The sequence below is a fragment of the Heterocephalus glaber genome, unplaced genomic scaffold (assembly GCF_053883595.1).
Source record: "Heterocephalus glaber isolate CG9 unplaced genomic scaffold, H.glaber_assembly_v1.0 deba00000347, whole genome shotgun sequence".
In the NCBI taxonomy this organism is placed as follows: domain Eukaryota; kingdom Metazoa; phylum Chordata; class Mammalia; order Rodentia; family Bathyergidae; genus Heterocephalus; species Heterocephalus glaber.
In genome coordinates this window covers 59,240,291-59,267,029 of record NW_028258143.1, presented here as the reverse complement: position 1 = coordinate 59,267,029, position 26,739 = coordinate 59,240,291, and the positions used below count along the sequence as shown (strand labels likewise).

General features: G+C 33.3%; 1 protein-coding gene across 3 annotated transcripts in view; it reads left to right on the top strand.

Moving 5' to 3' along the window:
• Cwc22 (CWC22 spliceosome associated protein) overlaps nucleotides 1–26,739 on the top strand; it is a 58,617-nt gene that overhangs the window by 26,991 nt on the left and 4,887 nt on the right. For 2 of the 3 annotated variants that reach the window (XM_004868156.4, XM_087201064.1), the window contains exons 7-19: nucleotides 2,600–2,768; nucleotides 3,125–3,178; nucleotides 6,092–6,227; nucleotides 6,317–6,523; nucleotides 6,607–6,669; nucleotides 11,217–11,318; nucleotides 12,551–12,632; nucleotides 17,166–17,226; nucleotides 21,168–21,245; nucleotides 21,893–22,045; nucleotides 23,788–23,915; nucleotides 25,558–25,659; nucleotides 25,753–25,973. In XM_004868156.4, coding sequence (XP_004868213.2) covers nucleotides 2,600–2,768; nucleotides 3,125–3,178; nucleotides 6,092–6,227; nucleotides 6,317–6,523; nucleotides 6,607–6,669; nucleotides 11,217–11,318; nucleotides 12,551–12,632; nucleotides 17,166–17,226; nucleotides 21,168–21,245; nucleotides 21,893–22,045; nucleotides 23,788–23,915; nucleotides 25,558–25,659; nucleotides 25,753–25,973 — 1,556 coding nt within the window. Of the gene's footprint in view, nucleotides 1–2,599; nucleotides 2,769–3,124; nucleotides 3,179–5,142; nucleotides 5,248–6,091; nucleotides 6,228–6,316; nucleotides 6,524–6,606; nucleotides 6,670–11,216; nucleotides 11,319–12,550; nucleotides 12,633–17,165; nucleotides 17,227–21,167; nucleotides 21,246–21,892; nucleotides 22,046–23,787; nucleotides 23,916–25,557; nucleotides 25,660–25,752; nucleotides 25,974–26,739 lie in introns of all 3 variants that reach the window. The other variant, XM_087201061.1, reaches the window with a different exon arrangement.

The window sequence follows — 26,739 nt, the reverse complement described above, 5'->3', positions numbered from 1 at the left end:
GTATATCAGCATTCCCTTTTGTTTCTATCCTTGGCCACACTATCTGTCGCTTTACACCAGCCATTGCAGCAGATGTGAGATGATATCTCATTGTGGTCGTAATTTGCATTTACTTGATGATGAGTGCTTTTGACCATTTTTCCTTGTAACATTTGGCCATTTGTAAAGTCTTCTCTTGAGAAATGTTTATTTGGGCCCCTTGCCCATTTATCAAATTGGGTTATACTGTCACTTCTTTGAGTTCCTTTTATGTTTTGGATATTATCCTTTTACTAGATGTATGTTTTGTTTTCATTCTGTTGGTCATCTCTTGATTCTGTTGATTGTTTCCTTTGCTATATAGAAGTTGTAGAGTGATCCAATCCTATTTGTCTATTTTTGTTTTTGTTGCTTTTGTGTTTAAGGTTATATCCAAAAAGTCAATGCTCAAACCATTATCCTGGAGCTTTACCCCTAGTAGTTTACAGTTTTTGGTATATTTCAGTCTTTAATCCATTTTGAGTTGGTTTTCATATACGGTATAAAATTAGGGTCTGTTTTTATTTCTGCATTTAGAATCTAGTTTTTCTGGCACTGTCTATGGACAAGACTATCTTTTCCCTATTTTATATTTCAACACCTTTGTTAAAAATCTATTGATTGTAAATTCAGGGATATACAACTTCCTGTTCTGTTCCCTTCTGGTCTCTGTGTCTGTTTTTATGCAAGTACTATTTTGTTTTGATGACTGTAGTTTTGTACTAGATTACAAAATCTGGTAGTGTATAAAATCTTGTTGCTAAAGATTTGACTATTTGGGATCGTTTCTGGTTCCATATGAATTTTTAAGTTGTTTTGTGTGTGTGTGTGTGTGTGTGTCTGTGTGTGTGAAAAATGCCATTAGAATTTTCATAGGTGGCTTTGGGTAGTATGGACATTTTCACAAGAGTTTTTTCAATCCCTGAGCAAGGTCAGTCTTTCCATTTATTTATGTCTTCTTTCATCAGTGATGTATAGTTTCAGTGTACATCTTTCACTTTATTAGCTAAATTCAGTGCTAAATTTTTGTTGTTTGGGTGCTATTATAAATGGGACTGTCTTTTTTATCTCATTTTTGCATAGTTTGTTGTTAGGTTATAGAGAAACAAAATTATGGATTTTTGCATCCTGCTGCTTTCCTGAATTCATTATCAATTCCAATACCTTTTTAGTGGAGTTTTTAGGGTTTTCTACAGGTAAGATTATGTTGTCTACAAACAATGACATTGGAACTTCTTTCTTTCGGATTTGTATTATTTTTGTTTCTCTTGTGGAATTACTCTGGCTAAGGCTTCTAGTACTGTATTAAATAGAAATCATGAGAGTGGACATCCTTGTCTTGTTCCCAATCTGTAATGTTAGCTACAGGCTTGTCATTATGGTCTTTATTCTGTTTTAATTTCTAATTGAAGTAAAGTGAGAGGAGAATAGGAAAGATGAGTAGTAAAATTTAGAGGCAAAAGATAATCACCATTTTGTTAGGTTTTATGCATTTGTTGATTTTTTAAAAGCTCAAGAATAGAAAATATCCTGTATCTATGTATTACATTAAAATCTGAGGACTGTTTTCCATTGTCATCTCACATTTCCCTGATTTGTCATCTTAGAAAAAGCAAAAATGAAAACCTGGGAGATAGATTAAGTATAGCGTATGATGGAGGCACAAACAGTTGACCAAGAGAAGATGGACATTTTCCCCAAAGCCAGGCAGAGCTCTCTGCATTTTAGTTAGAAAATAACAGACTCAGAGCAGTTTTAAGGATTGTGTAAACTCTTGTAATTTATAGGTTAGGTTCTCTTACTTTCTGTGCCAGCAATTCAGTTGTCATACCTAAACCTAACTATTAAGATATATTTTCCCCTCTCTTTTGGCAATTCAATAATTATTTTTCATTATATTACAAAAAACAACTTGAATTATTCATTTTGTATCTCCCTTTTCTCATCAATTTGAATATAAAAACGTGACCGTTTTTATTTTGAGTGTCAAGTAGGCACTCTTCATTTTCCTGTCATGATTTAAATCTTGCAGAGGTTATATTATGCCTTTATGTCTCATAGGACTATTCTAAACCTTCATTTTTACTACTCTAAACTTAGGAAAACAAAATTTGTTTTTAATCACAGTTATTTTTATATTAATGATGAACCCATAGTAGAAACTATTGTCTAGATTTTGTACTTTAGCTTCATTTTATTGAAAATGTTGTGTTATTTTTATGAACTTTTTAAAATCCTGAAATTCATGGTTAAGTATAGCAATAAGATCAGGATCAAAAGAATTATATTTAGAAAGAGAATATTTTGGAAAGAAAATTGTTGTGAAATCTTTTTTTTTTTTGGTACCAGGAATTGAACTCAGTGTCTCACACTTGCCAGTCTCATTGTGTTTTACAAACACATGAATTAAATTTTATTTTCTTAAAAGCATTTTTATCTATTAGTAGCTAAACTCATTCCCCAGATAGAGTGGTAAAAATTTAGTCCTTATTAGCTATTATGATTGTTTATATAAAGGAATAGTATTACTGGAGTTTAAATATCTTTTCCTAATTAAATTGTTTTCCTTCTTTTTAAACAGAGGACTGCTGTCCAGATCTGTTTTACAAGCACAGAGCGCATCTCCAATCTTCACGCACGTTTATGCAGCATTGGTGGCAATTATCAACTCAAAATTTCCACAGATTGGAGAATTAATCCTCAAGAGGTTAATTCTTAATTTTCGAAAAGGCTATCGAAGAAATGATAAGGTATGTATGAATGGCTTATTAAGTAGACTGTGACATAGAGCTGGACCGGTAGACCAATATCAAAAAAAGTAAGCAATGCTGATTTCCACATAGGAATGCTTCTTACAAACTACTTCGTGGTAACTTTGTTGTTCTGTTACATACTACCTTGCCACTAATGATTGATGAGCCATAAAAATGATGGCTATTACTGTACACTGACAATTACTTAGTAATGGCACTATTCCATATGTATGACTTTCATTAAAATTATCCTTGTGTGTTACTATTTTAAGAGTGTTAGTAGATTATAAATTCTGTAGAAAAATAAAATTTTTAGTGTATAGATTAACTTTATGTCTACTTTCATTTTTCAGCAACTTTGTCTGACTGCTTCAAAATTTGTGGCACATCTTATTAACCAAAATGTGGTAAGTAATTCAAAGTGTGTTCTCATTCATCGGCATTAGGCCATGGGCTTGATGCCACTTCAGTGACACATCTCTGTTTTTGTTTTGATTTATAGTCCTTGACAAATACCATTAAGATTTTAATAAATGCATCTAATATTCTTTAATAGAAAGAGGAATCAGTAATTTTGGGTATTTTGTCAAATTGATCTAACTCAGTACCTGGTGGCTTGACTACAAAAGATTTTCTCAAAGGGTATATTTTAAACCTTTCTTAAAGCAGTAAATTTGCTACCTTCACTCTTTTTTCTCTGTGACTATTGTTCATGAGATCCTAATAAATATTTGGAAAAAACTTCATACCCTGCAACTAAATAGATGTAGTCAAATATTTTTAGTCAGTTTATAAAATATAGGGGATTAAACAATTTTAATCTTTTCAAAATGCACATAGCTTTACATTTTCTTCCTTCTTCTCTGTACCTGGTGTTTATGAGAACATAATAAATATTATTCACTGTTCTGCCACAAAAGAAAACAACTCGATTCCTTGCAAATAAATAGATATTTATAAAATATAGTAAATAATTTTAATGTTTTAATTGAAAATAATTTCAGTGAATAGGGTTTTTATTTTGTATTCATCTGCTATTTTGTTGGGTTCAACTTAGTTTCTGTTTAACCTTGAAAAACGTATAAAAATTTTTTGTTTAAATTCAAGGATTTCTCTCAGTTATATGTTATCATTTTTTAATGTACTATCCGTATATGAGCAGAATTTTGAAGTCGGACTTAATCTTATTTCTCTAACATTAAATATTTTAATTCTTATTCCCCGTGTTTTCTCTTAGAAATCTTTTAGATTTTAACTTAGTCATCATATTGCAAAGATAACTTACTGCTGAAGACTATGGAAACCTGTTACATGCCTGTAACAGCAGAGAGGTGTTTCTGTTTTTGAGTAGGTGCTACATTTACATTGGAGAATTTAGGCATTGCCACAAAACAGTTAAACAATATTTTGCCTCTTCCTACTAGATACAGGGCAGCAATTTTTTGTCAGTAATTAATATATTTTGACACCCCTTCTCTGACCACAAAATGTGCAGAATGTGTTTTTGATGTGCACAGTGTGAAGAGGATATTCTCCTGAGTTGAGATTTGGACTTCTTCCTTCTACATCTCAAAGTGTCTGAACTACAAAGGCATTTGGACGGCATTTTGGACCTTCTTTCTAGTTCATTGTCTTCTCACAGCACATCTTCTCTGTAAAATTTTATTCCCCACTCTACCTGGCATTGTATATCAATATTATTTCTTTTTTGTATATCCTTTTATTGGTACATTTAGGTGTACAACATAATGGCATTCATCATTGGAGATATGCACCTTTACATAATCTCTTGGTTCTTATTTTTCCCCCTTCCCCTACCCTCCCTTCAACCCCTCCATCCCTCCCTATTTACAAAGACTTTGTTTCCATTTTTTCATTTTCTCATATTAATTCCATTCCCTTCTTTCCTTTCCCCTACCCCTCCCACTCCCCCTTCCCCTTTGCCCCTTTTCTTCCTAGTTCATTATCCATTACACCTTTTAGTCCTTATTTACACTTTCAGTTTCTCACACTAGAGAAACTATTCGGTATTTACACATGTGTGTCCTGTTTATTTCATTTAAGAGTATCGTCTCAATGTACATCCATTTAGCAATAAATGTCTCTAATTTCTCATTTTTTATGGCTGAGTAGTACTCCATTTTAGAAAAAAACCCACATTTTCTTGATCCAGTCTCCAGTTGATGGGCATTTAGGCTGTTTCCAAGTTTTAGTTATTACAAATTGTGCTGCTGTGAACATGGGTGCACATATAATCACTGTGGTATGATTCTTTTAATTCTTTGGGGAAGATCCTCAGCAGAGGAATAGCTGGGTCAAATGGGACTTCCAGTCCTAGTGCTTTGAGGTATCTCCATACTGATTTCCACAGTGGTTGCAGCAGTCTGTACTCCCACCGGCAGTGGAGCAGTGTTCCCCACAGCCCCGCCAGCATTCGTTATTGGTTGATTTCATGATAGCACCCATTCTTTGTGGAGTGAGTTGGAATCTCAGCATTGTTTTCATTTGTATCTCTCGAATGACCAGTGATGTTGAACATTTTTTCATATGTTTATTTGCCATGTCTACTTCTTTGTGTGAGAAATGTCTGTTCATTTCAGATGCCCATTTTTGGATTGGGTCTTTACATTTGGGAGGTCTGATTATCAATATTAATTTTTGATCATGGCCATGTAGTCTTTGTTTTCTTAAAACAGAAGTATTCAAATCTGTTACTATGAACAAAAAATTGTTAAGATATTTTGTGATAAAATTAATATTCATGTAATTTAAAGACTATTTGTTATTTAACAGAGTTGCTTGTTAAATGAATTGGCAAATGGATATAAAGAGTTGTGGTCACAGAGAAGGGAATTATGAAAAGAACTATTACTATCCCATATATATGGACTATGAAAATAATTATCATTAAAAATTAGTACGTGAGTTTTAACTTATACTTTGAGTTTATGGCATTTCCTTTATGTCTAAGAATATTTTTTCTGAGGATAACTCAAATAGTTCTATTCAGTATATAGTAAGTTAAGATTTTAGAATAATCATTTATACATTCTTTTTTTGTTTTTTGGGTGTTTTTTGGTACCAGGGATCAAACTCGGGTCCTTGCACTTGCGAGGCAAGCGGCAGAACCACTGAGCTAAATCCCCAGCCCAGTCATTTGTAAATTCTTAACAAATACATAATGGAAGTGATAGAAAAATTGTATCATGAGCAATATGGTCATTGTAGAAAACAAGTTTACTAATTTTTAAAATTATTATCAGTAATAGATTAATATATGAAACATTTTCTCTCTTCCATATCCCTGCCTTCTTTGTAAGGCACATGAAGTTTTGTGCTTAGAGATGCTCACTTTGCTCCTGGAAAGACCCACAGATGACAGCGTTGAGGTGGCTATTGGTTTTCTTAAGGAATGTGGCCTCAAATTAACACAAGTGTCACCAAGAGGAGTCAATGGTTAGTGTATAGTCTTGGTTGTGTATTCTTGTATATTTTTATTAGAGAATTGTCAGATGTATTGATTACTTTATTGTTTTTTCATTTAGCTATCTTTGAACGCCTTCGAAACATTCTGCATGAGTCTGAAATTGACAAAAGAGTTCAGTATATGATTGAAGTGATGTTTGCTGTACGGAAGGATGGATTCAAGGACCACCCAGTCATCCTGGAAGGCCTTGACTTAGTTGAAGAAGATGATCAGTTCACCCATATGCTCCCTTTGGAGGATGACTATAACCCAGAAGATGTTCTTAGTAAGCCTGGGGACTGAGGGCTAGGAAATGGGGCACCCACAGATAGAAATACGGAAAATAAACACTTTTAATTTTTTTTTTAGATGTTTTCAAGATGGATCCTAATTTTATGGAGAATGAAGAAAAGTACAAAGCTATTAAGAAAGGTATGTATGGATAAAGAAGATGTGTTTTTTTTATAAAATGGAGTACTACTGAGCCATAAAAATGATAAACTAGAAAGGAAAGAAGGGAAAGGAAAAATGATGAGAAATGGAAAAAATGGAAATAAAGTCTTTGTAAATAGGGAAGGGTGGAGGGCGTGAAGGGAGGGCTAGGAATGGGGAAAAAATAAGAACCAAGATGCATTATGTAAAGGTACAATTCCCAATGAGACATGTAATTGTGTTATATACCTACAATGTACCAATAAAAGAATTTAATAAAAAAAAAAGAATGATAAACTAGAGACATTTCTAGCTAAATGGATGCACATTGAGGCCATACTCTTAAGTGAAATAAATAAGACACATGTGTAAATACCAAATGGTTTCTCTGGTGTGAGAAACTAAAAGTGTAAATGAAGACCAAAATGTATAATAAATAATGTGAAATAAAAAAATGTCCGAAGGGGAAGGGGAGTTGAGGTGGGGCGGGGGGATAGGGCAAAGGAAGAAAAAAAAGATACATAAGATTTTATGTAACAATTTATTTTGTGTAAGTAGAAGAAAATTGAGATAGGTATATAACAGTGGTGCAAAGGATGTTTTGTAGTTCGCTGACCCTAACCCATGCAGCCTCTGCTGTTTTGCAGCCATTCTCTTCCCTGCTTCTCTACGCATTCTTTCTCTTTATAGAATGTACCCATGGTTTACTTCATTCTGAATCATTTACCTTGTTGTCGCTTTCTTCCTCTAGTTAAGGTATCCAACCCTTAAGCCTCACCTCTCTTTAGAAATATTCATAGATTACCAGTGGCCTTTATTTAATTTCTTTACCAGTTACAGTCTGTGCCAATTTAATACTCAGTGTATTTGGTATAGCTTATCTTAAAAGCTGTATGCTTTATCATTTCTTGAGGGCAGGCTGATATTCTAGTAATATTAATCACAGTATTTGTTGCCTAGTAAATTGGTAAATTGATAATTATTTGTGTGTTGTTAGTGTTTTATAAACATAAGTTCAGACAGATCCTGGTTTCTATTTTCCTTTGATAATACTAGTTAAATGACTTGGAACAAGTTACTTGTTTGATGTAAAAATAAATGTTACTCCTTGGTGGAAGGATAAATAAAATGCTTTGTAGGTGCTTTATATTGCTAGACAAGTAGTCAGACAATGATAATTATTATTACTATTGATATTTTCACATTTGAATTGTTTCTTTTTTTAAAGTAAATATCCAGGCCTGCCTATATAATAGCTCTTTGGGTTTATTTCCCTTAACTTATGGTGTTGCTTGAGAAGTCCTCATTGCTGTGGAAACGCCAGGGAGAAGAGAGCAGAGGCACAAAGCTTGGTCTTTCCCTTTTTCTATGCAGTATCCTAAAAATCTGGTACAATGTACAGGTTCCTCTTCTTAGATGCTAATTTCTTGGTACCTCTTCACTGCCACTGGCCAGATTGCTTTTTCTGTTTTATTTTCCAATCAAGAACTCCTTAAACCTGTTTTGCCTTCTTTTCTTATAAGCTTCTTTTTCTACAGTCTCTAAAAGGTGCCAAATAGTTTTTCTGGAATTACTATACTATACCTACTTTTTTAAATTTGGAATTTCCCTGTCCATTTCATTAAGTCCAGGCAGTTGGCCAATACCTGGAATATAGTGCTTTCCTTTATTACAGCAGTTCTCAAATTCTCTGACCTAAGATCTTTACTTAATACTTTTGAAAATTACTGTGGCTCCAAACAGCTTATGATTATATGTATTATATCTATTGATATTTTCTGTTTTAAGAGGTTAAACCTGAAAATATAAAAGAATATTAACTTATATCAAAATAATATAAAACTAGTGCCTATTAATGTAAATTACATATTTTGTGAAAGTGATTATAATCCAAAGAAATTTCATGAGAACACTGTTCTAATTCACTCTCTAGGCTCATATAGATATGTATTAGAAGTAAAAGTACTTTTATACCTTTGCAGATAGGTGTATATATTCTTCTGTGATATTATGCCAGTATTTAACAACTAGTGATTTCTATAGATTAATTTTGGTTTAAAATCTAAAATAATAACAATAGATTTTCATACACTGTTACATTAAAATTTCTTGGTATGTCACTTTCAATAGATCTTTAAGCCATGTATGATTTTGTAACATGTTGTATTGGTCATTTAGAAAGTAATGACTCACTGTTATGTGCATCTTCCAAATATTAATATAACATTATGACATGTAATGCAGTATCAAGAAATCACATTTGTTAATATTACTACCAGTCTTATCAAAAAAATCAAGCTCAAAGAATGGTAGCAGTTTTCCAAAAATGAAATTTTTTCATGGTGGCAAATATTACCATTTTGTTTGAGGTGACAGTTCACTTTGTTTACATTTGGGAAAATGTCTGCCAAATACATGAGAACTATATATTTTTACAGTCATTTCTTTTAAGTAAAAATTTTAGAAAGTAGCTAATACATCTGGCAAGTCAAGAGGTCACACACCAGGGCTTGTCCTTGAGGTCCCCATCGTCACTACACATCTGTATTCTCAGGAAATGAGATTTAATGAAATTAATGCTTTACTGCTTCATCAAGGACATTTTTAAGTGAAATGAACTCTTTTTCTTGAGTGGAAGTGTGGCAGAATGCATTGACTATTAGTGCAATTTGGAGCCTTAATTTGTGCTTGGATTGCAGCAGTTTTAAAACTCATTGCTTTGAATAATCATCATAGATATCAACACAGTGAGAAGGTAGATAATGCCTTGGTATTATTAGGCAGCTGGTTTTGACCTCACAGACCACCTGACAGTGCTCGGAGATCCCTCAGGGACTCATAGACCAGTCTTTGAAACCACTGCTTTATTCATTTAGTGAAATCCAATTGCCATTGCCTAAGTGATTTCAGTAAGTAGATTCTAAAGTGGAGAGATGAGATGAGGATGATGTAAATGACTAGACAATTCATTTGACCTTCATTCTTTCATAAAATGTTCTAGAGTTGGCATTAAAAAAATGGCCACAGCAGGAAGTGAGCACAGCTTTAGTAATTAGCACCTTAGAGTGACCCAGGTATATTTGTGTTTTAGGTTTACAGCATTTGGGAAAGCAGCAGGAGTGCCTGTCTTCCCACTGTCGAATACTAAATAGCTCCTACTTGTAAAAGTCTGTCTGAGCTATGTTGCATAATAAACTACACAGTTCAGAATATTTTTGAAGTCACATTTGTTAGAAACATCCTTAAGGATATTTATATATCAGACAAGGGCCAAATGACAACTCTACGTTTTTGAAAAATGGTTTGTGCCTCATGATGTGAAGTTCTCTGCTAACCTTACATATGTGAGCTCTGACTTACACTGCTTAGTTAAATATAAGGAAATTAGAATTTTCCTAAAACTTTATATTATATTAAGAGCTTACTGGTTATAACTGAAATGTAAAAGTAAACTGTTGGCTAGGTTTGCAAAATCATTTCTGGTTAACAGAATCTAATTGGGCAGAAACTTTTTTTGGTCTTCTCATTTGCTTACTGTTAACATGACTGTCTTTCTGTACCCTCTTATAAAAATCACTATTTTCATTTAGTTCTGAATGAGTTGTATTTTAAGAAGTGATAGCCCAATAAAGTGATCACTTTTTGATTTTCTTCAAGGCTTTTAAACAGAAGTTTTAGTTTTATATATGAAAAATATTTGGCTTGATTGTAATTTTCAGTGTAGTGAGTATACATAATAATAAAGATCTCATTACTGTATATCTAAAAGAAATGCTAAATTATGCAGTTATTTCCTCTCCCTTTGTCCAAGTATTCTTATCCTAAATTCCTGTTCTCTATATCTAGCCTTAGTTTTTCATAAGACTGTCTTCTTTCTTGCAATAAGATAATATTATGACTTCTACGTGCTAGTTTCCTTTCTTATTTTTTTTTGTGCTCTTGCTCTTTGGAAAACCTTTTTCTACTTTCTCTTTGTTTTTTTCATCACATCTTTGTTTCCTGGCCACATTTTATCAGACAGAAAAATGATACATGTGGCACTCCCTAATTTAAATAGGTTCTAATTCTTTCTGGCCACCTAGTCAGTGGCAGGAGGCTTACGTGATCGGCTTTGTTGGCTGGTGTGCTTTCCTTCCCTGAGATACTGTATCCACCACCCACAACTTGAAAGAGGAGAAGTTTAATTTGCCCATGATTTGGCTGGCTCTAAGGCAGACTTAACGGTAGAAGGGCTTAGTGCCCCAAAGCCACTTAGTTCATGGTGGCAGGGAAGCAGAGCAAGAGTGCCAGAGTGGAAGGGGTGAGGGACCAGACACAGACCCCAAGACCATGCCTTCATGACTCACCCAGACACACCGAGAAGTGTGCTCCACCAACCCCTGGGCAGATCCTAAAGTCCAACCAGTTAAACTCCCTAATGACCGTAACTGGCAAATTATCACAACATTGTGGGTTTCCATGAACTGAGAATTATCTTCTTAGAGTAGGATACATGTCTGTCACTTGCTCATTAATTTTTTTTTCCTTTAACCTTCTTTGTCTTACAGAAATACTTGATGAAGGAGATAGTGATTCAAATACAGACCAAAATGCAGGAAGTAGTGAAGAGGAGGAGGAAGAAGAGGAGGAGGAAGGAGAAGAAGATGAAGGTAAAGTTGTAGCTTATTCAAATAATATTATAGGATACTCTATAATTTATTCTCATGTAATATTGTTAATGTTTCTCAGTGTTTTAGGAGGCACTTGGAAGGATGCTTCTGGCATCTAGTGGGTAAAGACTAAGGATACTGTTAAATGTCCTGCATGTCACAAGACTGCCCCTTCAACCAAGTATTAGTACAGTTTCAAATGCCAGTATTGCCAAGAGTGAGAAATAGTGTTCTAGAAGTACTGGGCAGGAAAGTTCGTTTTTTAACATCAGCATAATTTTAGTTGGCATTATATGTCTTTGATTATATTAGACACTAGAAAAAAGGTACATTCATGTTGAATGCATGTGATTGATATAACCATGGCAGTAATGTGACAGATGTGAACGAGTAGATATTTGCTATTTATTTTGCCAAAATAGAGTGGGGAGGCCAAAAGCTGTATTTATAGAACAGCAAGCATGATGTTCTTCCTCTTCAGCTTTGAGTACCTCATTTCACAGAAAAATAAGCTTAGAATTTTACTTTGGTTATACTCAGTTAATATATTAGAACATAACCTTATTTACATGGCTTATGTATTTGAGAATATTAAAAGTGTATCTTTCTCTTTTATAACACAGTGTATTTTATTTTAGTTCTGTTACAGGATAATTGTTGCTCTATTGCATACTTTATAAAAAGGTTTTTTTCAAATTTTATTAAAATCATCTAATTACCCATATAATACTACATTTTACTTTAAAATTTTCTTATTTTATGTGGAAATACTGTTGAAATATATACAAGGAAACCTTTCATACATTACATAAGGGAAAATTTTGAGAAATAGACATTTATTTTGGATTCATCCAACTGTCACAATCCAGTGATTACTGAGAGGTCCAATCTTAAATTGAGTTTCTGCTTGTAATTATTAAAATATTTATAATAACTTTAGAAATAATATTTTATTAAATGAGCATGACTGTACTCTTTTATAGCATTTAAATGAGCAGGCTACACAGAAAGAAAACTAGTTTTCTTGGGTTGATTCTGGACTTTGAGCTAACCAAATGATATGGTGAAAGTCTTGAAGTAGTTATCTTAATTCTGTAAGTAGTAATTTACACAGTATAAAGGTGTGTTTCTGTTGTCAAAGCTGAGAAATTCTAAATGTGTGGAAAGATTATAGAGATACATTCTCTTCATGTTTATTTTTGTAGTCTTGTAATTGTTAATGTTTTTTGCAGGACAAAAAGTAACCATTCATGACAAAACAGAAATTAATCTAGTCTCATTTCGTCGTACAATATATCTTGCCATTCAGTCAAGGTAAGATACTAATGCTCAATTTTGTTTGTTTGTTTGATAAGGGAAGGACAGGGTGATCAAGGATACAATTTAAAATCTGTGAAGAGAAAACTAGACAGCATTTCAACACTCTCTGTCTACTTACTTCTGTACCCATTCCATGCCCAAATTCTTCGCCCTGAACTTGGCTGTTTACGAGTGAATTGTCTTTACTTGGAAGGTGTAATTGTGCTACATAGTTAAGTGGTGGGCTTTCTTTTTTTCAGTCTCTCATTTCTTACACTTAACACTAAGAAAACTCTGAAAACAGCTCTGGATTAAAAGCTAACAATGTTTAATTGTATGATGGCAATTTAGTTTTTTTCTAATTTGGTGTTAATTTTGATCGTAAGTAGAGAAGCACTATTATGACTTTAGGATATTGATTTACCATGCAGGTGGAAATGAATGTAAATGGGAACAGAAACTAGATTTAGGAAGGTTTTGAAGATCCTTTGATGTAATATCAAATAAAAACTACTATGATGGTATGAAAAAAAAAACCTGCTTTCTCTGAAGTCTGTGAGTTTGGTTTTGAAGAGAAGTAAATGAAAGTGTTAAATGCTTAAGTTCGCCTATTTTGTATGCATATCTACCTATTGATTTACCGGGCACAGTGTTTACATTTTACACTGAGGAATATTTTCTTAGTTTTGATTTGTTGCTAATTTTTGTGTATTTCCATTTAGTATGATGTAATAGCAGTAATGATTCATAAGTAGGAGTCATCTTGTTTTCATTTTGTCTGAAACTTTTTGGCTTTAGATTCATCTTCAAATAGAGGAACATTATACAGCAGAACATTGGTTAGAAATTGTTTTGGTTTATCCTTACGTATTTCTTTGCCTTTTACATGAAAAAAACTTAAGTATTTTTTCATATAAACTTAATATAGAAGATGATAAATTTTGTTCTAAGTATATGTTCTTAAATAAACTTTGACCTTTCATTTGTTTGTCCTTTTAGAAAAATCCAACAGTAATCCAGGTCTGAGAAGCAGATTTACTCTTCTAATGGTGCTATTAACATTAATGTGGAGGAGTTGCAGTAGAGCTCTTTGAATAATTATTTAAAAGAAGCACTTTTTTGTTAAGTTGACCTTAATTATGGTAATCATGAAAAAAGATTCAAAACATTAAAGCATTGAAAATCAAATGATAGCCACTATTTTGTAGTGCTACCAATCCTAGTTACAGTAACTACCACCTGATATGTTAGTATTGGTTGGGTTCCAGCTCCTAAATGTCCAGTCAAAAAAAAAAATTACACATGACAAAGGTTGCTCTTCTTAAAACCTTATGTATTAGAAAAGAAGCACAAAGGCTTCAGTAGACAAGTATTTAAAGAACTTGGATGGGAGATTTGTATAATAATATAGAAAATCATGACAAAAATGTCAGTTATCAAATATCCGCACAAAGAGGTCCTGTTATTGGTCATTAATTTAGCTGAAGTCACTTTTTTAAGGCAGTGTTAGTCTTGATTTGTGAGATACAGATAAACATTATCGGTGGCAAATATTGTTAGTTTTTCTTAGTTACATTCTTTATGAAAAACGTTTTTGAAGCATGAGTCAGGGGCTTATCCATGCCATTTGACTCTTCTTTTTCATTATTATGTTTCCTAAAGAAATACCGATACAGAATTATATACAGAATTATCCAGTGCAAAAAAATGGAGACAATCATTGTCTAAGATAAAGAGTCAAAATGTTCAGTTTACGCTACCATTGAAAATTAGGTTAATGATGATGTGTTATAAATTTGGGTAGGTGATCTGATAGAGAACTGTGCTAGTCCAGCCTAGGCAACTTAGTAAGATTCTGCCTCAAAATAAAAACTATAAAAAGGGCTGAGACTCTAGTTCAGTGTGACAGCCTAAGTTCAGCCCCCATTACAATGCCCTCCCCCCAAAAGTCAGCAAGTGTTCTGCCACTGAGCTGCATCCTCAGCCTGATAATTTCTTGTTTTTGGACAGACTCTCGCTGAGTTATCCAGGCTAGCCTCAGACTTGAGCCTCTTGCCTCGGTCTCCTGAGACATATGCCACCACCATACCTGGCACTTCTGTATTGCGTATATGACTTTTTTTTTTTTCTTCCAGAAATTTCAGGGATTTTGTTGAGTATTTCTCCTATTTTTTAAGTAAACTAAAGAACAAATTCACATCTTCCTAAATTTTTGATATCATTGTATTATTGAATTTGTCAATGCTAGATGTTATTTATAATTAAGTTGTTATAAATCTCTTTGCTGTAAGATTTCCTTTTATTTTGGTTTTCTTTTTCCATCGCCTAGTACCATTCTGGGTTTTGTCTAGTTGTACTTATGAAATCTAGTAAGTAATAGAATAGGCAAGAGATATAAATGAACTGCAAAACTAAATTCATAATCATATTTCAGTGGGTGATTTTATACTGCTGATCTTGAATGAAGATTTGAGCATTCTACTTGTATAAAAGTTGCAAATATGCCATCATTATTCCTGAATCAAGTTCACATTCAGCTTGCTCATTCATGTAGGCAAATGGTATATTGAAGATAACTTAAATTCAATCTATATGAATGCTATATAAAAGCATGATTTTTGTTCTTACAAGTTACTGTGATTATTTACCATTTGATACTTATTTTTTATAAAATGTGTTTGGGTGTGAACTAAGATAACTTGTAAAAGTGGTGATTAAGGGCTTGATGCTGGGCTCCTGGAGGATCTTTGACCTCTTCCAGAATTAGATCAAGGAGAAGTGGAAATATTTAGTAGTGTAGAAAAATGTAAAAAGTTTGCAGTATCTAATAAAACCAGATGGAGGTCCAGAATAATAGAATATTATATATTCTTCCATGCTGAGATTTTAATGTAAGCATGAAAAACTTGACTTATGTTTGTTCCTTTCTTAATTAGAATTTTTCTCATTTCTCTAAATACATAATATGCATTTCAAGAAATTGCTTTTCAAGTCAGATATTAACTAAAGTCTTTTCATTGGGTAAGAAAGCATAAGTATACTTCTGTTCAAGTTTTATTTTGGGGACAATGTTTCCAAGAGCAGGTCTCACAAAACCTCTTCGTCTTCCTTTTGTCCTCTATAAAATGAGAGGGTTGAATCAATTTGTCTCTTAATCTTTCTGAAACACTAAATATGTATGAATTTAAATCAGGATAGTATCACGTGGATGTTTTTACCTTCAATTATTGTTACTAATTTAGGTGTAGATTTGTGACTGATGAATGGAAATCCAAGTTTTTAAAATTTTAGCTGGTTATAAATATTTATGGATAAATGCTAAAATTTTATAGGTTTTCTTTATCTTTGTTTTCTTTGTTAAGTACCCTACCTGCTGTTTTATATAAGCTTTTGAATATAGGTATTGATATATTTGTCTTCCTTAGATTTACTTAACAATAAATGTAGAACCGAACAGCTGGCTTTCCAGAAAACTTTGAGCTTTGGAAAGTATTCCTTGAGATCTGGGACCTGGTTCCTTCGAGTACTTAGATTTGTCCTCTAAGACTGGATTATCAAACTAGAATATTTAATAAATTGCTTATGTTATAGTTACTATCCTCCAGTATTTGAAGAAAAAGCTATTATTAACACTTAAGAACTTACTACTGCTGTACTTCAGTGACCAGTGTGGAGCTGAAGAACAGTGGATAAGCTTAGTATGATTGCGTAAATGGAAAACGCTTATATACTATGTATTTTATTACTACTTCACCTTAAAATGAAGAAGATCATGTATTGCAAAAGCCCTTTTATCTGACTAATTACAAGTGAAGGTTGATTGGTTTGAGAGAATAAGGGAAGTCATTACATGTAAGTCTTCTCTTTGCTAATGTAAAATTAACCCTTTTCAAGTATACAATTCGTTTTAGAATATTCACAAAGTTGTATATCACTATTAATTCCAGAACATTTTTATTACTGTAAATTCTGAGCAAAAGCCTGTCTCAGAATTTTAAAAAGGGCTGGTAATGAATGTACCTCTGAGAAGGCCTTGCATTCAGTCCCCAGTAGTACACAGAGAGGGGGAGAGAGAGAGAGAGAGAGAAACAGAGAGAAACAACTAAACGTCCTATACCCATTAGCAGTCACACCCTAGTTCTTTAATCTTCTTTTTATGTCTATAGAACTACCTATTCAGAACATTTTATTTAAATAGAATTGTTTATGTAGACTTTGTTTCTGGCTTCTTCTGCATAGCATAATTCAAGGTTCATCCATGTTATGCTATGCATTGGTACTTCATTCTTCGCAGAGTTAAGAACTGTGTTTGTTTTAGGTATAATAAAATAATATGCAATTACAGTTAAAAGAGATTATTCAAAACAATAGTAAAGTAGGGCCAGGGATTTAGCTCAGTGGTTCTGCTGCCTGCTTCGCAAGCAGAAGATCCCAAGTTCGATCCCTGGTACCAAAAAAAAAAAAAAAAACAATAGTAAAGTAATATTGTATGTAAAATAGCTTATTGGTGCAAGTTTTTAACCTATTGTGACCATCTTATCTCCATAGTTTAGATTTTGAAGAATGTGCTCACAAATTGCTGAAAATGGAATTTCCTGAAAGTCAAACAGTACGTTAATACTTTTTTTTTTCCTCTCTTATTGGTTATAAAAATGTTTAAGGGAGTTAATAGTTAGGGTTTATGAGTTGAAACAATGACTCAATGTTAAATATTTTTAAAATGTAGATTATCTATAATTTTAAAGTAATTGAAAGCTCAGGAATTTGGGGGGCTCATATATGCTGTCAGTGAATTACATTATCTACCTGAATGGAATTTTGGAAGAATACAGAGTCTGGAGCTCCACTCTTTATGTAGAATTTCTGAGTGGTTACCTATAACTCACATTGTGACTTAAATTCAGTAGGAAACTTCTTATTTCGTGAATAACCTGGTTCACTGTTTTTACTCAATAAAGGATTCTTTTGTAATAGAAATTATAAAGGTTGCAGCACATGGTACTACATTGCTTTAATTGGATATAGAAGCATCTACATTATTTTTTCATTCATTAATTCACTTAACAAAAATGTATTCAGCATGTACTATGCATCAGACATTCTGCAGGGTGTCTGGGAGTTAGTGATTAAGTAGATAAGGCCTTCTCTTAGTCCCATGGGATTTACTGTCTTATAACTCAGTGTACTTCGCTACTCAAATTATCAGAACCCTAATGCCAAAGATAGTAGACACAATTGGGTAGATTATCTTGTTTGATAGTTGTTGTTTGTCCTAGTTACCTTTTTGAGTATATTGCTCTGCCCACGTATTGGTTCCTTGAAACCTAAGCCAAGGTTTGAGTATCTGTGTTTTCCACACCTTTCTTTATTATGCACCAGACGTGGCACAGAAACCAGTGACTGTGTTGGCTCTCATAGGCTGTTTGCTTTCTTTCTTTAAGGCTTTAAATGTGATCTGCTATAGGCATTGGCAGACTGACCAGCCCCATGGCTTTTTTTATAAATAAAGTTTTACTGGAATAAAACCATGCTGATTTATTGATCTCTCCCTCACCCCTGTGGCTGTTTTCACACCACAGCAAAATGAGAAGTTCTGACAGAAATTATGTTGGCTCCAACACCTATAATATTTACTGTTCTTCCTCCTTTTATTGAGGTAGGATCTTGCTGAGTAACAAAATTGTCCAAGGTGGGCTCAAACATTTGATCTTCCTGCCTTAGCCTGCCAGAGTACTGGGATTATAGGCATGTGCCACTCAGCTTGCCAGTCTTTGTTATGTAATACAGGCTCATTCTTGAAATGTCATAGTAGAGAATTTTGAGGAAATCTTAGGCTTTTCAAATTTTAAAAAAAGTGGGGTTTTTTTCAAAGTTTGTTTAGTAGTATATTAATGTGTTTATGTATATACTCTGGTTGTAATTGATATGTCACCCTGAGAAGAAAATAAATTAGTAAATTAACCTTTAAAATGATAATTAACATTGAAATTACTGTATGATTTTCTTACATTAACCTGAAGAATATAATTAAGTCATTATAAATTTTATTAATATTAAACCAGAGGGTAGTTGTTCTAGAACTAACCTCAATATATTTTGATAACATTTGAAAGTGTCTCAGTGCATCTATTTTCATGTACTCAGAAGACTCCTAAAATTGCTGTAATATTTAATTGAAATGTTAAAATATTTAATTATTCTAAGCTATAGGGAATAACTCTTATAATTGCTTTTAGCCTAGGGAAGAAAGTAATTTGTTTTGCAAGTAGTGCTGACAATTAGCAATGCTCCTGGCATATTACCATGTTTTATTGTTTAAAACCTGATTAACTGCCATATTATTGTAAAGCACGACATTGGTAGAAAAATTGAAAGTAAAGTTCACTGTATCAAGTTCATATAAATGGCAGAATTTAAAAACCCTCATTTAGAATTATCAGTACATGTGAAATTTTGACAGAGTATACTTTTTCAGAACTTGTGCATTTATGAACATTTTATTTAGTTGAGTTAACTTGTGACTGATGTTTTTTAAAAATCTAGCAATATAATAGCATCTGAAATAACTCTTGTGTTTTAAAGTGAAGGCTTTGAGGAGGTTGTTTCCAGGCAGACTGTGAGCTTCTAGAGCAGCACTGGCTGTTAGGACTTTCTACAGTGATGGAAATGTATGAATTCTTTACTGTCTGGTGCAGTAGCAACTAGTCACATGTGGCTTTTCAATGCTGTAAATATGTGACTAAGGAAGCAAAATTTTAATTTAATGAAATTATAAGTAAGATGAATTGGAATCTAGTGGAGCTTCTGTGTTGAACTGTGCAATTCCAGAGTATTTGTTCAGTGCTTTTCCAGGGGCCTCTTCCTAACTCTTGTCCTGAGACTTTACTCTGGAGTCCCTGACATAAATTGTCATATTATATAAGTGTGTGCAATAATGCTTATTCACATAATTTTGAAAATATTTACAGTTCTTTTTACCTAGGTTGTATTCGTGTTATTAACAATGCAAATGTCAAAATTGTTACTGAAAATATAAAATGATCAAGATGTGATATGTGTATGTATCAATTTCCCAAGATGATTGAAATTATGATATATCACAAATATACTCCAATTTTTAAAAAATATTAAAATTTTTACTAATTTTAGTAAAAATTATCTAAAAGGATATATGTTTTATTCTTATGGACTTGTTTTCCATTTAAAGAAACCAAATGTATTCCAGTTACTATATTTGGAAAAATTGTTATTTTTAAACTTTCTACTAATGTTTTACAGAAAAGGATATCTTTTCACATCTACAGTGACCACTATAGATCAGAGAATGGGTTTCTGTCTTTTTGTGTCTCAGTTCACAATGTTGCCTTGAGTTTTTAATCTATGAAGTTCTGTAAGCAATACATATTTCTTTGGTCAGGAATTAATAATACTTACTAATTAAAACCTCCAATTAAGGATAAATCATTTCTGATAATATTTTTTGCTCAGGGATTTATCCATTAGTTCAACAGAATTTCCAGAGAGAGGTTTTGAAGGCAACTCAGTAGCTGATTGGACAGCATATTTGAGAAGTAATGGATCGATTCCATGTATTTATGTAGACCCATGTGCATTACATTTATTATGACACCAGGAAATTCAGCCACAGGCATAGGTTTTTTTCCCCCCTTTGTTCTTTTAAATACATTTTTCTTTTACTAACTAGATTTTTTTTTTTTTGGTACTGGGAATCAAACTCGGGACCTTGTGCTTGCGAGGCAGGCAGTGGAACCACTGAACTAAATCCCCAGCATAACTAGATTATTATTTAAGTTAAAATTGTTAAAATTGTGCCTATTTATGTTTGCTTCTGTGAAGAGTGCTTTTTTTATACTAACTAAATAAACTCTCTAGGGCTGGGGATGTAGCTCAGTGGTGCGATGCCTGCCTCATAAGCACAAGGTCCTGAGGTGGATCCCCAGTACTGGAAAAAAACCACAAAAAAACAAATAATAAATGTATTCCCTAACAATTGAGTCTATATCCCTGGGAGAGCTGTATAACTGAATTGTTACATATTGTGTTGGTCAGTCTGTATTTAAAAGAATTCTACATAAATGCTTTTAGGATATAGCATATTCCGTTCTCCTTGATACATATTTCATGTAGTTTTTTTTACAAGTGGCTCATAATTACAGACTTAGAATTTCACAATTAATATAATTGGCATAAAGAGGTTTAGATGGTACTGCCAAACTAAAAGCCAAAAAATTATGAGGTTATAGATTGAAGTTTTTTTTATAAATTCACAAATTTTCAAATATTTGGGATGGGTTGAGACAGGGTTTTGCTATGTAGTTCATGCTGGCCTTGAACTCGCTATGTAGGCTAGGCTGGCCTCGAACTCACAGCTATCTTGCTGCTTCAAGCTCCCAAGTGCTGGGATTATAGGCGTGCATCACCACACCCAGCTTTTCAAAATATTTTAAACTTTAAAAAATATGGCCAGCCACTATAATGGGTAAATTATTATTGTGTTTTGAATGATTCATGTACTTTTTTTTCAAATAGAAAGAACTCTGCAATATGATACTTGATTGCTGTGCCCAACAAAGGACATATGAGAAATTTTTTGGCTTATTAGCTGGGGTGAGTTCATGTCAAGATTTAATAGAAATCTTTTGTTAACACAAATATAGTGAACTAATGATTCTGATTTATGATCTTATCTAATATGATATCTGTTAAAAGCAAATTCTTTCTCAAATTTCCCACTTGATTTAGCTTCCTTCTTTTCTACTTCAGTTTTTCAGTGCCTTAACTTTATGTACATACTCCTTAACAACTTTTTAAAATTCTGCATACTTTAACAATTAATTAGAATTAATACTATCTTTTCAAAATCTCAAAGCAGTTACCAAAGTCAGGAAAATGTTCAGGCAGCACAAGGAAAGCATGATCTAAAATATTTTTAAATTCAAATACTACTGAGAGGGCAGAAGTATATAGTACTTCTATATTATTATCTTGTATTGTATTAGTTACACAAATATATGTATCTAGGATCAACTACATGTATAGTTTTATTATAGCATACACATCCAGGTAAATAGGAACCATATATATATAACTTCTTTTTGAACATCATATGTCACAGAAAGATATAGCAATACATATTTTTTGAAGTTACCCAAAATACTTGTTTTGACTCATTAAATTTAAGAAGCTTAATATGCTCATATTTGTAATAGCATTCCATTTTTACTGGTATTGACATTCAGTTTTTTATTTATTAGCGATTTTGCATGCTGAAAAAAGAATACATGGAGTCCTTTGAAAGTATATTCAAAGAACAGTATGATACCATCCATCGCTTAGAAACAAACAAATTGAGGAATGTTGCCAAAATGTTTGCTCACCTCTTATATACTGATTCACTTCCATGGAGTGTAAGTAATTGAGTCAATATTTATACTTCTTTCCTCCTTCCCTATTATTCTCAAATATATGTTAATTATAACCTAGCCATACTTATCCTATTAGGAAATGTGCACTAAAATGAAATATGTAGTACAACTTTACAGTAGTGCTATTTTTGAGGTTTGGTTTATGTAACATAGGATCAGAAAACTGTTACTAAATAATATATAAGTATAAGAAATACTATTCTGGATTATATAACAGTCCAAACTACAATGCTGTTTGTGTGTGTGTGAGTGTTTGGTACTGGGGATCGAACTCGGGACCTTGCACTTGCAAGGCAGGTGGTGAAACCACTGAGCTAAATCCCCAGCCCCTACAATGCTTTTTAATAGTAGTGACTAGAAATATTTTCAGGGAAAATATCATATTTTCATTTTCTGGTGTTCACACACATGCACACCGCTCATATCACGAAGTAGAGACACGCATTTCCCTATTTTGGTGGCACTTATACCTCTGAATTACTGTCGCTGTTTCCCAAGAGGGTAACTTTCCATAGTTGCTCTTTTTAGCACTGGCGAAATCATTGTCCTGCCAGGATGTATTCCTTTAAGCAAACATTGACCTTGAATAAGCAAAAAGGAGGAGATAGTGTAGTCATAGAACAAGAAAAGAGATTTTTGATTGGAAAATGTGCACAAGGCTGGAATTTGAAATATATTCATGTATCTTGTATTTGTTGTACAGTTACTGTTCATTCTGCCACCATTGTTTAGCCACTGGCTATGTGCCCAGTTAGAAGAGAGGCACTGGGTGATCAAAATTAACTATATGTGGTCCTTACTTTCAGAGATTACTATTTAAGCAAAGAGGTAAAATATATCTGTGACAATAATGCAGACTACAAAATGGTAGGTAGATTATAGGAAAAGCAATAATGCAGAAGGAACATTTCCCAAAAAAAAGGGAAAGAGAATTATATCCAGGAGTAAAGAGAAGAGAATCACTTTGTAGAATATCATGACTAATGGTAGCATGAGGCAACATTATTCATCTTATAAACATTGTATAACTTTTGTAGTACTTTTAAGTACTAAGTTCTTCTACACTAACAGACATTTTTAAGCTAACTCAGCAGCCTCTGTAATTTTTTTTATTTCCCCTTTTTGAGAAATGAAATTAAGTTTTAAACAGTTGACTAACAAATAGACTCCTGTAACACATGACTCATGAAATCTGGAGATTACTTTTATTTTTGTTTCTCTTAGAATACATTTCAATCTCATGGAGATTTTTAAGCCATAATTTTAGTATTCAGAAAATCCATCAGTTTTCCTTTTACTCTTACTTTTATTCTATATTATATGTGCTACATGAAACTGTACCTTAAAGCTGTATGTGGTATTTTGCCCTAAACTCTCATATATAGCACATTTTGTTAAGTGAAATGTAGGCACTAGTGATCTTGCTTCAGCACTGTATGCTTAAGACAGCATATCTTCCTTGCTATAAAAGCACTCTACTCAGGAAAGAGAATGTAATCTGTTTCTTTAGCATCTTAATATTTGAAAATTAGTATTGAGAAGCAGTCTTAAACTTTTCTAAGAGATAATACATGTCGGCATAAGGGGAGATATTCAGAGATAACTCTGGTTGAAGAAGAAAATAAATGGTAATTTCAAGAAATACATAAAAAATACATTTCAAGGAATACTTTATCCTCTTGTAATAACCAAAATAAAAATGTTTTTGTTGCTTTAATTTTCAGGTTCTTGAATGTATAAAACTGAGCGAAGAAACCACTACATCATCTAGTAGAATTTTTGTCAAAATATTCTTCCAGGAACTGTGTGAATACATGGGTCTTCCTAAACTTAATGCAAGATTAAAGGATGAGTAAGTTAATCATTAAACATATTTTCATATTATGGGGTTTTCCCCCACTTCAGTAGCTGTAAGTCCACCATTGGTTCCACACAACGAAAATTAAGCTCCATAGGCCTTTATGCATTAGTTTACTGTGAATATCATGTTATGTGACTTAGCGCAACATGCAGTTTTTTAATGGTGTCTTCAGTACAAGTGGTGAGAACACAGACTTAATACCTCTTTTAATTTAGCTAGAACACACAAAATCATTCCTGCATGCCCATTAGAATTCCCAAGGATGAGTATTTAGTTTTCTTTTACCCTAGTTTTGAGCCTTAGAATAAATATTTTGTTATCAATGGATAATTGTGTGTGTACATACGTATATAATTGTATATGCATATATAATATGTATACATATAACTGTATCACACACACACACACACATACACACATACATACATACAGATAAATATCAGTCACGTCCTCAAATGGAACTGCAGCTTTATTCCAGGACTATTACGTATTCTCTATCTCAACTTCATTTCCTATGTATTCAGATTGCTCAGTGCCATTTGTTTTATTGTACTTTGTTCATTGCTCTTTCGATTGACTTTTCCATTCATGGTACTGACATCATTGCATCACATTTCTCACTGACCACCTGGCGGATCTAGTAGTCTTCCTCAGTCCTCATGCCCCCTCACTTCTGGGCCTCATTTAAACAGCGGACCACTTACTTGCTCGCCATAGTTCCTTGCTTTCCTCCCATTCCTCTTCGTAGTTTCTCTCTCTTCCTCAGCCTGCCCCTCCAGTGTTGAAGTTCACCAAAGGCCTGTACTTGCTTCTGCATGCTGTCATTGGGCTGCCTCTAGTTCTGTTGGCTTCATGCACTTGTTTACATCATCCCTGTCTGTTGCAGTAGACTCACCTGCTCCCTCTTCAGCAAGCTGCACTCTAGCCACAGCACTGTGGCCACGCTGGCTCTTTCATGCTTCCTTGCCTCTTTCTATGGCTGTTGATCCCCTTCTTGGACTGTCTAGCAAATGCTTACCTTTTCTTCTTACATTTTATCTTTTCTATGAAATACTTTTCCCTGATTCCACTGGGTTGTCATTCAGTGTGGCCCTCAAAACACATGTCCAAAACCACACTGTATTGTTAATGTTTTTCTATTTGTCTCCCTCCGTAGATATATAATTAAATTATATGCGGGCCTAGTTGCTGGTCTTTCCCTTTTGTTAACTATCCCCCCATCCCTAGTGCTTTGCTCATGCTGTGCATCTGTATATGTGTACATATAGAAACAAAGGAAATTTTTAAAATTTTCTATACATAAACTGACATAAAATATGTGTACTTGTGTATATATGGCATATATATATGCATATGCATGTGTTTATGTGTATTCATTTATTCTGTATGTATAGGTGTCATTGCCTGCATAAGAAAGTTTTTTTAGGCTTCTCTTCCATAATTATGGAAACCAACTTTATTAAGTTATTATTTGACCCTGCTCATTTCATTTAGATAGCATGTGACTTAGCCTAATAAATGCATAAACTTGATTATATTTCACTTACTGATTTAACATACAACAAACCTGAAAATGTATGTATAAGGATTTTGTGTTTTTATCTTTCCCTGTCCTTTTGCTTCATTTTTTTAGAACCCTACAGCCATTCTTTGAAGGACTATTACCCCGAGATAACCCAAGAAATACTCGATTTGCCATCAACTTCTTTACCTCTATAGGTCTTGGAGGTTTAACGTAAGGATTATTTTCAGAATTTTATTTTCACATTACAAAATTGTCTTACAGTAGCCTCCAAGGCATAATTTAACAGAGTATATTTTTAATTAGGGATGAATTGCGTGAGCATCTCAAAAATACACCAAAAATTATCGTGGCACAGAAACCAGATGTTGAACAAAGTAAGTCCTCCCTGACCTCTTCGTCTTCAGCATCGTCCTCTTCGGAGTTTGGCTCCTCTGACTCTGATTCTGACAGCAGTGAGAGCAGTTCAGATTCTTCCAGTGAAGACAGCGACTCTTCATCTACCAGTAGTCATAGCTCTGCCTCAGGTATTGAAACTCATTTGTAATTTATTTGCTCTTTTCTAACAAGTACTATACACTGGTAATACTTATGATGAAGGAACAAAATCATTTGATTGCTCCTTTATTTTAGAGTTCAGTTGTTGTAGAGCTACAATTAATAATATAAGTGATCATCTATTACTCTTGTGGTCCATAATGTATTACAACATTTATAATGCTGAACAGTGCTAAAGTTGTAGTTTGGAATCTTCTTAGAAAAAGTGACGCTATTTCATTAGCGAGTATTTGAGTGGTGACTTAAATCCAGCCCCCATGGGATCAAACTCACGACCTTGCGCTTGCTAGTTGAGCACGGAGCCACTGAGCTAAATCCCCAGCCCAGTGACTTAAATTCTTAATGTTTGTGTTCTAGTTTATATGCGCTGTCCTGTTGTTTATATTTGAAAGTAATTAGATTTTTTTACTTTTAATAGTGAATCTGTATATTAGTAACTGACATGTATTACACATTCAGTACCTAGCTCATAAGCTGTATAAGTTTTCATAAAGAATACACCCATATAGCTAGCACCCAAATCAAGAATTACCAGTGTCTTAAGAAAGTGCTTTTTTGCTCTCCCAGTTAGTACCTCCTCCCATCCTCACAACAGCTGCCATTGTGATTTGCAATTTCATAGATTAGTTTTATCTATTTTAATGCTAGAATTATACATTATGAATTCCTTTATGTCTGGCTCCTTTTATCATTACGTTTGTGAGATTTATCCGTACTATTGTATTTACTGTTCAT